Source organism: Oncorhynchus tshawytscha, unplaced genomic scaffold (assembly GCF_018296145.1).
Source record: "Oncorhynchus tshawytscha isolate Ot180627B unplaced genomic scaffold, Otsh_v2.0 Un_scaffold_4_pilon_pilon, whole genome shotgun sequence".
In the NCBI taxonomy this organism is placed as follows: Eukaryota; Metazoa; Chordata; class Actinopteri; order Salmoniformes; family Salmonidae; genus Oncorhynchus; species Oncorhynchus tshawytscha.
In genome coordinates, this window is record NW_024609834.1 from 1,218,116 (window position 1) to 1,229,629 (window position 11,514).

An 11,514-nucleotide genomic window follows, 5' to 3' on the forward strand; every position below is an offset into this window, starting at 1 on the left:
CAGTAGTTTGGGCAGGTGTGCGTTCGTTTTGGAACCGGGCTTCCTCCTTGGGGTGAGCCAGGTGCCCCCCACCTCCGTGGTTCAAAGCCCACGGTGAAGTAGGCTCCAAAGAAAAGTGACATAGCCTAGGCTACATCAAGCACGTGGAGTAAAGAGTATGAGTCGGTATTTTCACATGCACATGTGATTTATTTTTTTAATAAAAATACTTTATCTGCCTTCCCATCCCAATGAAAACTAGTTCGAAAATTCGAACATATGTGTGGACAGGAAATGTACATTTATGGACCTTGCTACCTTGTTGACAACCTTACAGATTACTGTAAATTTTGAGAAGGGCGCTCCACCGCGTTTGATCGTTCATAGACATGTGCACTGCGGCTCGGGTTAATAGAACGCCCTCATTTTCATAAACTTCACTTATTGTTGTTATCGTTCCATGCATTTTTTATTTTTTTTTCGTTCCACGCATATTGACCAATCGCAATGGAGCGGTCTGGTCCTTCGAAGGACCCGATGAGGTCGTGGGAATGCACGAACATAAAAACAATAAAATGTGAATACTTTAACTAAAATTAATCGAATTTCCTTATTGTACAATTCACAAAACGAATGATTGACAGCAATGATAGATTCATAGATACGTATTTGTGAATGTTATTTTTTGTTTACATTATTTTACGTCAGGCTTATATATGGTTGATGACTTGGTTTATCTCATTCTGTGTAATCGTAGCTAGTTTTAAACAGTTGAGGCTCGGGAGTCGATATACCGCAACAGGGGGATACTCTGCTTCAGCCGAAATATGGTTCGCATGATGGGGCTGCTTTCAGTGAGTGTTGTGCCCCTGCGGAACGGGGTGCAGGCTTGGGGCAGAGGCTGCGCCACCATCCCTGCAGCTTTTCGCTACAGTAACGTTAGCGCATTATCGAAGGTAGGGTGTCATTTCTTGAAATAATTCCGTCTGCCGTCAACTTGCAAAAGAACCATGTAATGATATCACACATTAATTGCCAAATGTACAATATATTTACAAATGCATGATTAAGCCGTGTTTGCCTTTACTTGATGAACTTTGTCATAAAGAGTTTCTTACATAAAGATCCCTTCCTTGCTTATGAAACTTTTTTTCCTCTCATTCATTTCATAACATCGAGTTGCTGCGTTCTGTGGGGAAGTTCGTCTCCGCTGCAGCACATTATGGGTCATGGCTAGAAGGGACCTCTCCAGTTTTGATCAAATTAACGTCAGATTTGACTTTTCGTAGCAGGTTAGGAGCATTATCGTAATATTTTATGATAATTTGGTTAAAGTTAGGACAATTTGTTAGGGTTAGATAAAATGCAAAATAAGTCTACTTTTGACGTACATTTGACAAACTGCATTCCGTCGCAACGGTATCGGAGCCTTTCGTATTTTTCTAGCCTTGACCCAAATTGCGTGACACATTCTAGGGCCTTTTGCCAAATCGATGCTTTTATAGCCTAACAGTTCAATGAGTTAATCTGTTTATTAAGGACTTTTTAATATTATTTACTATAATAAGAATCAGTTATTATGATGTGTTGTATATTCAGTGAATAGTAAAAGGGATAAAAAATGATGCACACCCCAAAATGTTTTGTAGAGGGGCTGACTAACAGAGAGTAAACTATAAAAAGTAAGTCTGCTGCTCTACCCATTTAAATGTTTGGGAGCATAATTAGAATATTCAGTGAATAACGAATGAATTGTCTTCAACTGTGTATCGTTGAATATCAGTAGCCTAATGCAGATATGTTAACCCTTTCAAATATGAGATTCAAGGTAGGCTGTGTTAATCCAATCCTGCTCTCTCCTCAGTGTTCCACATTAAAAAGAATCAATCCCATGGGATTAAATCAATGCATTTACACATTGGCTCGATTGCTCAGTTCCAATCCCCCACAAGGTAAATCACTCTAACACCAGGAATGTGTTGATGTTATCATCTATGCATGTAATGACCATGGAAATTACAGATGACTGTGCAATTCATTTTTGTTGTTGTTTGATTGTGTCCTACATCTTTAATCCCTATGCTAATTCCATGTTTTAATTGCTTCAGGATTTGAGAAGTTCTTCCCAAAGTGTGAGGATACTCCTGGAGTGAACAAATCATCTGAAGAGACCGGAGGTATGACTGATGGCCTATATCCTGTCTCTCTACTGGCCCACTGTTAAAACACTGGGATGTCAATGATGGACAGTCAGTTGTCTGTGATTTCATTACTTGTGTCATTTTGCTTGTTTAGATGAGAAGACCGAAGAGCCAGAATCTCAGGGCGGAGGAGAAGGGGGACCAAATGCAGGTGGCGAGAGAGAGAGGAGGAGAGGCGGAAGGAAGGATGAATCAGACTGGTGGACACGCTTCCAGGTCTGTTTCAAAGCCTCCACTTTCTACAGAGCAGACATGTAAACAAACAAGATGTGCCTGTTTTCTCCACAACAACAGCACTCTGTCATCATTCATGTTTGATTTTCCACCCCTTTAATCTACCTGATCTGAACCAGAGACGCTACATAAACACGTCAGTCAATAATGCCTTGTTTGGCAGCCTGTTATGTAATGGAAGAGAGAGGAAAGTAAAAAAAGTTGAGTTCTATTTCTAAAGGACTGCTGTGTAAGAGGATAAAGGGTCACCTTTTATCATACTGCTAAAGGGGGAGTTGACAGTTTGCATGAGAGGGAGGCAGACGGTGGCCAGAGCCCCACTCTGCCTGCTTCCACTCAGACACTGTGTCTGTGTGTGTTCGCTTGTGTGTTGTGTTGATGAGACGGTCTTCTGTATACATAATTTCCACCCTGTTTCCCCTCATTGTTTTCTCTGAATCTGACAGAATGATTTCCCCTGGGATGAGAAGACCACGCGCAATGTCGCAATCGGATTCGCCGGCATGGCCTCTGCTTTCCTGTATTTCTACTTCCGAGAGACTGGGAAGGAAGTCTCCTGGAAGGACTTTGTAAATAACTACCTGGCTAGAGGACTGGTGAGAGACAGGGGCTATGTTTACTTTTCTTCACTAGTTACTATGTAATAACGTTTTATAAGACCCATAAGTAAAGTATTATTGCATGTGTTTTCATGCCTGGAGCTGTTATGTCATTGTTTGTGTGTGGAACAGTGAGTCTGAGGTCTTCATTCTTTGATGTGTTCTCTGTACAGGTGGACCGTCTGGAGGTAGTCAACAAACAGTATGTCAGAGTCATCCCAGTGCATGGAGTCAACACGTCAGAGGTGGTATGGACCAAATAATCGCAGGGGAGACATTTGGGAGTCTTGTTTTTTTTGTGTTTTTTTTACACTATCGATAGGTCCCCTTTCTTTGGACTTCAAGACATGTATAGAGTTTACTAGTTAGTAAGATAAGCATTTGGATTTAGATGTATTCTTTAGTCTTATGTGGTTACGTTCCATAATGTTTTGCTTAGAATTCAACCAGTGAGGAATGCCAACAGTTATAAGTGTGTTCACATCCCCTTGTCTCTCTCTGTGTCACAGAGCTACCTGTGGTTCAACATCGGCAGCGTGGAGACGTTTGAACGCAACCTGGAGCTGGCCCAGCAGGAGATGGGCCTGGGCTCTACACACAGAGTACCTGTGATCTATGGAAGCGAGAGCGACGGGTGAGACATCATGAGGTCTAGGCCATGGGATGGGTGGAGAGCTGTGGGAACAGGAAGACTTTATTTGAATGTTTTTCAGATTAGGAGCTGTGGGGTTGAAGCTCATTTGAAGGTCCTCTCTATCATGCTCTCACTGACCCTAGAGATGTTGATAGATTGATTGGCCCCTTAATGATCTCTCCTCTCTTTTATTTATATATAGTACTTTCCTGATGAGCATTCTTCCAACCCTGTTGCTGGTTGGCTTCCTGCTCTTCACCATGCGCCAGGGACCAATGGCAGGAGGGCGTGGCGGGGGGCGGGGCAACCCCTTCAGCATGGGCGAATCCAAGGCCAAGATCATGAAGGACAACATTGACGTGAGATTTAAGGATGTGGCGGGCTGCGAAGAGGCCAAGCTGGAGATCCTAGAGTTTGTCAACTTCCTGAAGAACCCCCGGCAGTACCAGGACCTAGGAGCCAAGATCCCCAAGGTAACTCTTTCTTTAGATACCATACCAGCATCTGAAACACTACTCGGATTAACCTGTTGTTCAGGATGATGCTCACCAAGAGAAAAAATAGCAGTGTGTTGGATTTCATGGCCATGTCAGGAAAACACTGTGCAGTTGAATTTGTCTATGCAGTATGAAGAGCTGAGATTATAGTTAATTGGCTGTTTGTTTGCATAGACATTTGCATCTCAGTCACCACTGCACTCTAACCTCCAAGTACTCACAAGAGTGCCCACTTATACCAGCTATGACCATGTGCTTCCCAGGGTGCAGTGTTGTCGGGTCCCCCCGGCACAGGGAAGACCCTGCTAGCCAAGGCCACAGCCGGAGAGGCCAATGTCCCCTTCATCACCGTCAACGGATCTGAGTTCCAGGAGATGTTTGTTGGCGTGGGTCCAGCCAGGGTGAGTACTACCCCAGGGGAGAGGGGAGGAAGAGGGACAGTTGGATAACCGGGTGGATTTCTGTTAGCTTTTCCTCTCTTTGTCTAAATATTTGCTTTGAGGTCACGCACTTGTTTCACTCCTCTATGGGAATAAATACTTGACTCTCTGAATCACTGTATTGACATGTGTTTTATACAATAAGCATGATCAACTTTGCTAAAGTGTTGATTTGTTGTGCTGTGGACCCACCCAGTAATGTAACCCATTCCTTTTCCAGGTGAGGGATATGTTTGCCATGGCCCGTAAGAACGCTCCCTGCATCCTGTTCATCGATGAGATAGATGCCGTGGGCAGGAAGAGAGGCAGAGGGAACTTTGGGGGACAGAGTGAGCAGGAGAACACACTCAACCAGCTGCTAGTGGAGATGGATGGTAGGTCTGGTTTGGTCGTCTTACACTGGTTAAATCAAGGTTAAATGAAGCAAAAGGGAAATGATTCCCAAAGACACTCAATGAATGTGCCATGTTTAATTAACCATAGTTATGTGTCCTGTTTATTATGTGACCCTTCCATACAATCTCAACTGTTTTTTCCCCATCACTTCTCTGTTGGTTCTGTAGGGTTCAACACCAGCACTAACGTGGTCGTCTTGGCTGGAACCAACCGACCAGACATCCTGGACCCAGCACTGATGAGACCTGGGCGCTTCGACAGACAGATTTACATAGGTACGGTACAGTCAGTCCACGCCATAAATAGCATCTGTGTGGCCTGGACCTGTTTATTTCTGTCATAGCTCTACATTATGTCAATGATCTAAATACTGTAGTAGGTACAGATAGTCTAACTTTAGCAGGGCCTAATCTGTCCCTACCTGTCGCCACAGATCAACACAGCCATTGTTACAGACTATCAGACAATTCATTGGCCCCTCTTTCAGAGTCCAACTCTATCAGTACCTCACATATACAGTGCATTCTACATATACGTCACAGTATGTGGAGTTGGGTAGATGCTGCTACCTAGCTGCTATAGGGTATACACAATGATGTTTATTTCTACAGTTAAAGCTACTTAAAAAGTGCTTTATCAGTGTGTTCAGTACTGTGACTCAAAGAGCGTAGTTCACCTGGATTAAACATGGTTTACCTGGAATAGAGTCCCCTGTATTAACGTGGCATTAGCCTTGCTTTCTTTGCTCTGATGTTCTGGCTCTGCTCTCTTGACAACTCTTCCTCTCTGGTCAACACAGCCTACAAACAGAATGAGTTTTTTGCCCTGTCATTGGATTAGCATCTTCAGCGCAGTCTATTGAAAAACCCTACGCTATAAATTCTAACTAGAGCCCAGAGTTTTTCGCAGTTGGGTCATGTGGTCAGTGAAAAACTCCTGGTCTATCTATGTTAGACCACTGTCTAGTCTCCATATTCTAGTCCCATACAGCCCTGGCTGAAATGAATGTGATTAAGACCATTTTTGTCCTCTTTCCCTGGGTAGTGAAACCACTCCCTAGAGCCCTTGCCGACATGATTACAGTTTGACATTACCCCATCTCAGCAATGCAGTAAAAGCTTGCCTGTGGTTTTTGTACTCGCAATTAGTCCTTGTAATCAAGCCATTTTAGAAGTGAGAACTTTAAGTGCACAGACATATTTTTGGTCAAATTCTTGGCAAAAGCACTGACTGCAAAATGTTTTTGCCATTATCAGTGATATCATAACTTGCCTAATTGCCTTATCTGTGTCGATAGCGGTCTGATTTGAGCTGTGCCCAACATTGCAGTAACATGTTATATCATGTGGTTGTACTCTTTGTGAGTGAGATGAGATGGCTGATCTAGGCTATTTCTGACAGCTGGGATCCATTTTCCCCAAAGTCCAGTCCAGCTGTACAATGGTAGGCAGCTCTGGCCTGGCCTCACTGGCCTGGCCTCACTGGCCTGGCCTCACTGGCCTGGCCTCACTGGCCTGGCCTCACTGGCCTGGCCTCACTGGCCTGGCCTCACTGGCCTGGCCTCACTGGCCTGGCCTCACTGGCCTGGCCTCACTGGCCTGGCCTCACTGGCCTGGCCTCACTGGCCTGGCCTCACTGGCCTGGCCTCACTGGCCTGGCCTCACTGGCCTGGCCTCACTGGCCTGGCCTCACTGGCCTGGCCTCACTGGCCTGGCCTCACTGGCCTGGCCTCACTGGCCTGGCCTCACTGGCCTGGCCTCACTGGCCTGAATTCTTCTGTCTGTCATGGAAACTAATTGCAGCCTGAGCGAGAGCTTCTATATACCAAAAGGTTATGTATCCGGAGGACAGTAGCCATTAGGGATAGGAGGCAAGCTGCTCAGCTGGGCCTTCTGACTAGGGTGTCAATGTTTTCCCTCTTCCTCTCCTGCCTGGGCCAGTCATCCGTTCCCATAAATATATTACACTTCCTCCCTGTCAAACCCGATCCCCCTTCTTTTTCTCTTTCTATCCCTACACTAATTCAAATTCTCTCTTTCTCTCTCTCCCATCTTCTCCTCTCAGGTCCACCAGACATAAAGGGCAGAGCGTCCATCTTTAAGGTCCATCTGAGGCCTCTGAAGCTGGACTCCAGTATAAACTCTGAAGCTTTGGCCAGGAAACTAGCTGCCCTCACACCTGGCTTCACTGGTGAGTGCAGGGCCAGGTGTGTTTGTCTGTGTGCACGTTGACAGCTAGCTGTGTAAGGGATGGTTCGGATTTTGGAAATGAGTCAGATGAACTCATGGATACCATTTTTTATGTCTCTGTTTCCAGTATGAAGGAAGTTAGAGGTGGCTTTGCAGGCCAAAGCAAACTAGCATTAGCGAGACTTCGTCTTTGCGCTAGCTTTACCCAAATACTTCCAGTCTTTGCGATACTCTAGTTAGAATTTGCTCGTCAGGGAAGTAGATAAAGGGATTTTCCAAAGTCCCAAACTATCCCTTTAAAAGTAATGACGAAATTAACACAGTACATGGTTCTGTCAACATACAGGAGCTGATATTGCCAACGTGTGTAATGAGGCGGCCCTGATAGCAGCACGCTACCTTAACGAGTCTATCATCGTCAAGCACTTTGAGCAGGCCATAGAGAGGGTCATCGGAGGTAAGCTACTATCACTGACTGGGGGATGGTGGGGAGAGTGGATGTCAGGGCTCAAACGGGGAGTTCATCTTTGGAATGTAACTGTCAGGCTGACTGGTGTTGACCTTTCTGCCCTGTCTGTCGGCGCCAGTGAGGCCACTCTTTTACTCCTGAACAAGTAACCAAGCCCCTTCTCCTAACACCACAAAAGTGCAGCCTTGAGACATGAAACTCACACACACTTTGTGGTTGTAAACATGCCCTCCTTTCCCCCCAGGTCTGGAGAAGAAGACCCAGGTACTACAGGCAGTAGAGAAGACCACTGTAGCATACCACGAGGCTGGTCATGCTGTGGTAGGCTGGTACCTGGAACACGCTGACCCTCTGCTCAAGGTGTGTGGCCATCTCCTCCCCTCTTCCCTCCTCAATAGCATTCTCTCCTCTTCTATCACCTTTTTATCCCCAACCACTGTCTCTTCTCTGTCCTTACTGTCCCTGTTCTACCTATCCCTCAATTTCACCCTGAGCAGAATGTAGGATCTTACCTGTTGGTTTCCTCTCCTGTCCCAGGTGTCAATCATCCCCCGGGGGAAGGGTTTGGGGTATGCTCAGTACCTCCCTAAGGAGCAGTACCTGTTCACGCGGGAGCAGCTGTTTGACAGGATGTGTATGATGCTGGGGGGACGCGTGGCAGAGCAGGTCTTTTTTGGGAAGATCACCACAGGGGCACAGGATGACCTCAGGAAGGTCACGCAGTCTGCCTACGCACAGGTAAACACACATGCGCGCGCGCGCGCGCACACACACACACTCTAATGAACCTCTCTCTCCCCCTCGATCCTTCTCTCAGGTGGTTCAGTTTGGGATGAGTGAGGTGGTGGGCCAGGTGTCTTTTGAGCTCCCCAGGCAGGGAGAGATGGTGATGGAGAAGCCTTACAGCGAGCCCACGGCCCAGCTCATAGACCAGGAGGTCCGCTCACTCATAGACGCTGCCTTCCAACGCACACACCAGCTCATCACTGAGAAGAGAGATGTGGTGGAGAAGGTGAGGGGGAGGGAGGGGGTAAGAGAGGGGTATGTAGGAGAGAGATGGTGACAGAGGAGTGAGATATCGAGAGAGGAGGTCCAAGTCTCTTAACCTTTCTGGCGCGGGCGTTCCACTAGCGACCCACCTCGACAACATCCGGTGAAATTGCAGAGCGCACAATTCAAATTCAGAAATAGTCATATTTAACTTTCATGAAAATACAAGTGTCATACATCAAAATAAAGCTTAACTTCTTGTTAATCCAGCCGCTCTGTCAGATTTCAAAAAGTCTTTACGGCAAAAGCACACCATGCGGTTATCTGAGGACAGCGCCCCACACACAAAAGCATTAAAAACATTTTTCAACCAAGTCAGAAATAGCGATAATATAAATGCCTTACCTTTGAAGATCTTCTTTTGTTGGCACTCCAAAAGGTCCCAGCTACATCACAAATGATCCTTTTCAGACTTACAGCTGTAATCGCAGCAAAAGGTGGCGCTACAAAGTATTAACTTAAGGGGGCTGAATAATTTTGCAAGCCCAATTTTTCAGTTTTTGATTTGTTAAAAAAGTTTGAAATATCCAATAAATGTCGTTCCACTTCATGATTGTGTCCCACTTGTTGTTGATTCTTCACAAAAAAATACAGTTTTATATCTTTATGTTTGAAGCCTGAAATGTGGCAAAAGGTCGCAAAGTTCAAGGGGGCCGAATACTTTCGCAAGGCACTGTACTTTGGTGCGAAAAGTGCAAATCAATTCCAGAACAAATGCAAAGGACCTTGTGAAGATACTGGAGGAAACAGGTACAAAAGTATCTATATCCACAGGAAAACGAGTCCTATATCGACATAACCTGAAAGGGGCGGTGGTTAGAGCGTTGGACTAGTAACCAGAAGGTTGCAAGTTCAAATCCCCGAGCTGACAAGGTACAAATCTGTCGTTCTGCCTCTGAACAGGCAGTTAACCCACTGTTCCTAGGCCGTCATTGAAAGTAAGAATTTGTTCTTAACTGACTTGCTTAGTTAAATAAAGGCTAAAAAAAAAGGCCGCTCTGCAAGGAAGAAGCCACTGCTCCAAAACCGCCAATTAAAAGCCAGAGTATGGTTTGCAACTGCACATGGGAACAAATATCATACTTTTTGGAGAAATGTCCTCTGGTCTGATGAAACAAAAATAGAACTGTTTGGCCACTGTTTGGAGGAAAAAGGGGGAGGCTTGCAAGCCGAAGAACGTCATCCCAACTGTGAAGCACGGGGGTGGCAGCATCATGCCCTGGGAGTGCTTTGCTGCATGAGAGCCTGGTGCACTTCACAGAATAGATGCCATCATGAGGGAGGAAAATTATGTGGATATATTGAAGCAACATCTCAAGATATCAATCAGGAAGTTAAAGCTCTGTCACAAATGGGTCTTCCAAATGGACATTGACCCCAAGCATACTTCCAAAGTTGTGGCAAAATGGCTTAAGGACAACATAGTCAAGGTATTGGAGTGGCCATCGAAAAGCCCTGACCTCAATCCTATATAAAATTTGTGGGCAGAACTGAAAAAGCGTGTGCAAGCAAGGAGGCCTACAAACCTGACTCGGTTACACCAGCTCTGTCAGGAGGAAGGGGCCAAAATTCCCCCAACTTATTGTGGGAAGCTTGTGGAAGGCTACCCGAAACGTTTGACCCAAGTTAAACAATTTAAAGGCAATGCTACCAAATACTAATTGAGTGTATGTAAACTTCTGACCCACTGGGAGTGTGATGAAAGAAATAAAAGCTGAAATAAATAATTCTCTCTACTATTATTCGGACATTTCACATTCTTAAAATAAAGTGGTGATCATAACTGACCTAATACAGGAAATGTTTACTAGGATTAAATGTCAGGAATTGTGGAAAAACTGAGTTTAAATGTATTTGGCTAAGGTGTATGTAACCTTCCGACTTCAACTGTAGAACATGGTTGAAAAGTGGTCTAACCTCCATCCGCTCCCTTGTGTCTCCCTTCCAGGTGGGGAGGCGTCTCCTGGAGAAGGAGGTTCTGGACAAGGCTGATATTCTGGAGCTGCTGGGTCCTCGCCCCTACGAGGAGAAGTCTACATATGAGGAGTTTGTTGAGGGGATGGGGGCCATGGAGGAGGACACCTCCTTTCCCGAGGGCCTCAGGAACTGGAACAAGGACCAGGGGATGGAAGAGCCCCCCCAGGAGCAGCAACGCAAACAGGCTCTTTACCTGTAGACTGACACCACGTCTGACCTGGCCCCCACCCAACCAGGCCACTGGAGGGACATGTTGAGACTTCATATGGCGAGAGGAAGGCACTTGACATGACCCAGACAGACTGATATCAGGAGAGGGTGTCAGGTTTAAGAAGGCACCATGTCCTGTGTGGTCATTCTAAGGCCCTAGAGACCATGGTCGTCACATCTTTGTCACAGGGAAAATATATTGTTTTTATAAACTCAGCAAAAAGAGAAATATCCCTTTTTCAGGACCCTGTCTTTCAAAGATAATTCATAAAAATCCAAATAACTTCACAGATCTTCATTGTAAAGTGTTTAAACACTGTTTCCCATGCTTAAACAATGAATGAACATGCACCTGTGGAACGGTTGTTAATAACAGCTTACAGACGGTAGGCAATTAAGGTCAAAGTTATGAAAACTTAGGACACTAAAGAGGCCTTTCTACTGACTCTGAAAAACACCAAAATAAAGATGCGCAGGGTCCCTGCTCATCTGCGTGAATGTGCCTTAGTCATGCTGCAAGGAGGCATGAGGACTGCAGATGTGGCCATGGCAATAAATTGCAATGTCTGTACTGTGAGAAGCCTAAGACAACGCTACAGGGAGACAGGACGGACAGCTGATCATCTTCGCAGTGGCAGA

The 11,514-nt window shown here is 45.5% G+C and overlaps 1 protein-coding gene across 2 annotated transcripts; it reads left to right on the forward strand.

Moving 5' to 3' along the window:
• Window positions 1-465: 465 nt before the first annotated feature.
• LOC112263762 (AFG3-like protein 1) lies at window positions 466-11,180 on the forward strand. Of its 2 annotated transcripts, none has more exons than XM_042319612.1 (17): window positions 466-935; window positions 1,844-1,931; window positions 2,088-2,156; window positions 2,275-2,396; window positions 2,861-3,010; window positions 3,187-3,261; window positions 3,523-3,647; window positions 3,850-4,120; window positions 4,408-4,545; window positions 4,805-4,958; window positions 5,148-5,255; window positions 7,045-7,170; window positions 7,516-7,626; window positions 7,883-7,998; window positions 8,176-8,376; window positions 8,456-8,650; window positions 10,637-11,180. In XM_042319612.1, exons 1-17 carry the CDS (start codon window positions 807-809, stop codon window positions 10,862-10,864), a joined length of 2,406 nt encoding a protein of 801 aa, XP_042175546.1. In that variant the 5' UTR covers window positions 466-806; the 3' UTR covers window positions 10,865-11,180. The 2 variants fall into 2 exon arrangements, with proteins under 2 accessions (XP_042175546.1, XP_042175548.1); XM_042319614.1 differs by having other exon boundaries at window positions 466-1,271; window positions 10,637-11,179.
• The last annotated feature ends 334 nt before the right edge of the window (window positions 11,181-11,514 follow it).